The sequence below is a fragment of the Elephantulus edwardii genome, unplaced genomic scaffold (assembly GCF_000299155.1).
Source record: "Elephantulus edwardii isolate Elephantulus edwardi_28Jun2011 unplaced genomic scaffold, EleEdw1.0 scaffold00236, whole genome shotgun sequence".
Lineage (NCBI taxonomy): Eukaryota > Metazoa > Chordata > Mammalia > Macroscelidea > Macroscelididae > Elephantulus > Elephantulus edwardii.
The window spans coordinates 1,016,433-1,019,481 of record NW_006399986.1 but is presented as its reverse complement, the minus strand read 5'-3'; the positions used below and the strand labels follow the sequence as shown (position 1 = coordinate 1,019,481).

Here is a 3,049-nt window from a genome sequence, read left to right as displayed (position 1 = left end):
TGCCTCTCAGATCGTGTGTGTGTGTGTGTGTGTGTGTGTGTGTCCGTCCGTGCGCGCGCTCTGGGTCTGAGGGGCTTGTCTCCATGAGGGGGCTGGCTCATGTGTGTCATGTGGGCTGCGTGTGTGGAGTGTTTATGTCCGTCACGTGAGATCAATGTTGCTGTCAGGGCTTTGGGTGTGTGTGTGCAGGATTAGAGTTCGCTGTGTTTGCCTCTGTGTATGTGTGTGTTGGGGTCTGACAGTTGGTGAGGTTGTCTTGGAGCGAGAGGGACAGGGATAGACTGATAACTGCTCTTATGCTACTGCGTCTGCAACCACATAGTGGCTGGCGTGTAGGGCATCTCACTGCGTCCCTCCTGGGTCCTGGGGTCTGAGAGTTGGTGCTGAGAGGGGTGTGTTCTGGTGTGGCCTGGGCTGAGTAGGGCCTGTCTCCTGCTTGTGTGTCTGACAACTGATGGCTGTGTGTTGTTAGGGGTGTGTGTATGTGTGTGTGTCCCTGGGCTTATCAGGGTGTGGGGATTTTGACAGTTTGGTGGTGGGGGGAGGGGTAGAAGGGAGTTTGCTCTGTGGTTGGGATGTGTGTGCATCTGTTCACATTTTGGTCACTGCTTGAATGTCTTTCTGTCCCATACTCGCTCCATCTCAATGTTTATATGCAAAAGGTGGTGCAGGGTGGCTACCCCTGTGTGTGTGTGTGTGTGTGTGTGTGTGTGTGTGTGTGTGTGTGTGTGTTGTGTGCCCTTCCCCTCCCCATAGGCACCCCTATCATACACATCCCTCCTCATCTGTGCCCCTGTCATACACACTTCCCAGCTCCTCCATCTATCTGAGTCCTGTCAGCATGCCTGTGTGTGGCGTGGGAGGGCCTATCCCTGGGTTCCCGAAGTTATCCAAGCCTGCGCCTGTCCTGTCAGTCCCAGATTGGGGGTTGTGTTGGGCCTCCGACACCCACTCATACACACCCCTCAGAGGCTTTCCTCTCAGAGTTGCTGGGAGAACATCCTGCCTTCCTGGCCCCACGTGCACCCAAAGCACAGCTCAGGTTGACTGGAGTCACCCTGGGTGGTGGGTGTCCTGTAACCCCTCTCCCTATGTGTCCATCATTATCTGTTCACCGTGTATGGCGAGGCCCTATGTCCCCTGCACGTCCCCGCTGACCTGCCCCTCCCTTGTGTCCCACAGGCCCCCGGGAGCGCCATGGCCCGCGCACGCCAAGAGGGCAGCTCCCCGGAGCCCGTAGAGGGCCTGGCCCGCGACAGCCCGCGCCCCTTCCCGCTCGGCCGCCTCGTGCCCTCGGCCGTGTCCTGCGGTCTCTGCGAACCCAGCCTGCCCGCCGCCCCAGCCCTGCTGCCCGCCGCCTACCTCTGCGCCCCCGCCGCCCCGCCCGCCGTCACCGCCGCCCTTGGGGGCCCCCGCTGGCCTGGGGGTTCCCGCAGCCGGCCGCGAGGCCCGCGCCCCGACGGTAAGTGCCTGTCTCGTGGCTGAAATGTTGAGAGCTTGTAGAGGGACCCTGGGGAGCCCAAAAAGTGGGAGCGAAGTTAGGGGGGAACAGGGAGCCAGGCCATGGGGAGGGTGTGGCCAGTGTGGTCTTTGTGTTGCAAGAAGCAGGAAGACAGAGTGGGAGGCAAGGGGTTGGGGGGGCAGAGGCCGAATGGGAAGTCCCTTCTGGAATCTGACTGAAGTCCCCGAGTTGCAGGCCACGGCCTCTTCCGGCCTTGGGCGACAGCTGTTTCCCAGCTCCTGGGCCGGGTCCCCTGGACTCCCCCAAGGGTTGCAGTTGGAGAGGTGATGGGCGAGCCTGGCCCCTCCGGACTTTGGGGAGGGGGCAAGCCTGGCCATTTGCCCTTATTTGTATTTCTTTGGCCAAGTGGGGTTTTCACTGTCGTCCGGAGGAGGAAGGAGAGGGGGAGGGGCTATTGTGTTGGGAAATTCCCCCTGGGGAGGGGGGGTGAGTTGTGGGGAAGGAAGGGTTAAAGGTCCCCTGCCTGATGGGCTGTTAACCCTGTGATGCCCGGCTACTCTTATCCCTGCGGGATACACGCTCACCCCACCCCCAAAAAAACACACAAACTGTGACACAGAAGAGGTTGTCTCCGTTCTTGCAAACCCAGAAAGAAAAAGAGAAGAAACTTCCCAGGCTGAGACCTGACGGTGGGGTAGGGACACCTCACTATCCAAACCTCAGTCACAAATGGGGAAACTGAGGCTTAGTTTTCGACCTCAAAAGGGAGACCCCCGAGGTTGGGGGGCGAGGAAGGCATCCCAGCTGCCCCGCCCCCCCCCCCCGGACCAAATTCAGTGGCAGCCACAGTCTGGTCTTCTGGTCTCCAGACCCCGACCACATCCGGAGGTGTGGCCTGACTGTGGTGGGACCTGAGTGGGTAGGAGATTGGAGGCTTGTAACTGTGGGTGGGGTCAGTCGTTGTATCCCTGTGTGACCTTCTTAGGGTGGGCCTCAGTTTTCCCCATCTGTCAAATGGGGTAGGCAAAATTTCACACACACACACACACACACACACTCTTTCTTTGGTGGGATAGAAGGGCATTTAGATTAGATAACAGGAAGGACTTCCAGGCTGACCCTGGGTCAGACCTTGACCCCAGAGAGATCTCTCCAGGGCTTCTGCTTGCTTTCCCTGCTGGAGGAGGAGGGGCTGAGAAGTGAGCCTGGAAGGGAGAAAAGCGAATTCGCTAGACATGAGGCGGGGAGCATAATAAGGGAAATCGGGCGGCAGGAAAAGGGAGCCCCAGGCTTGGCCACTTAGGCTTCCTGGTCCCCACAGACACTTCGAGGCCAGAAGGGGAGGTAGGTATTGACTTTGCCCCTTGGCCTCCTCCAGGTCCTCAGCCCGCGCTCTCGCCGGCGGAACAGCACCTGGAGTCACCCGTGCCCAGCGCCCCGGGGGCCCTGGCGGGAGGTCCCACCCAGGCGGCCCCGGGAGTCCGGGGAGAGGAGGAGCAGTGGGCCCGAGAGATCGGGGCCCAGCTGCGACGGATGGCGGACGACCTCAACGCGCTGTACGAGCGGCGGGTGAGTCTGGGGGAGGGG

The 3,049-nt window shown here is 60.5% G+C and overlaps 1 protein-coding gene across 1 annotated transcript in view; it reads left to right on the top strand.

Moving 5' to 3' along the window:
- The first annotated feature begins 1,188 nt into the window (after positions 1 to 1,188).
- BBC3 (BCL2 binding component 3) overlaps positions 1,189 to 3,049 on the top strand; it is a 4,907-nt gene continuing 3,046 nt past the window's right edge. The window contains exons 1-2 of the mRNA XM_006898630.1: positions 1,189 to 1,462; positions 2,841 to 3,031. Of these exons, the coding sequence (XP_006898692.1) occupies positions 1,198 to 1,462; positions 2,841 to 3,031 (456 nt within the window). The 5' untranslated portion in view covers positions 1,189 to 1,197. The remainder of the gene's footprint in view (positions 1,463 to 2,840; positions 3,032 to 3,049) is intronic.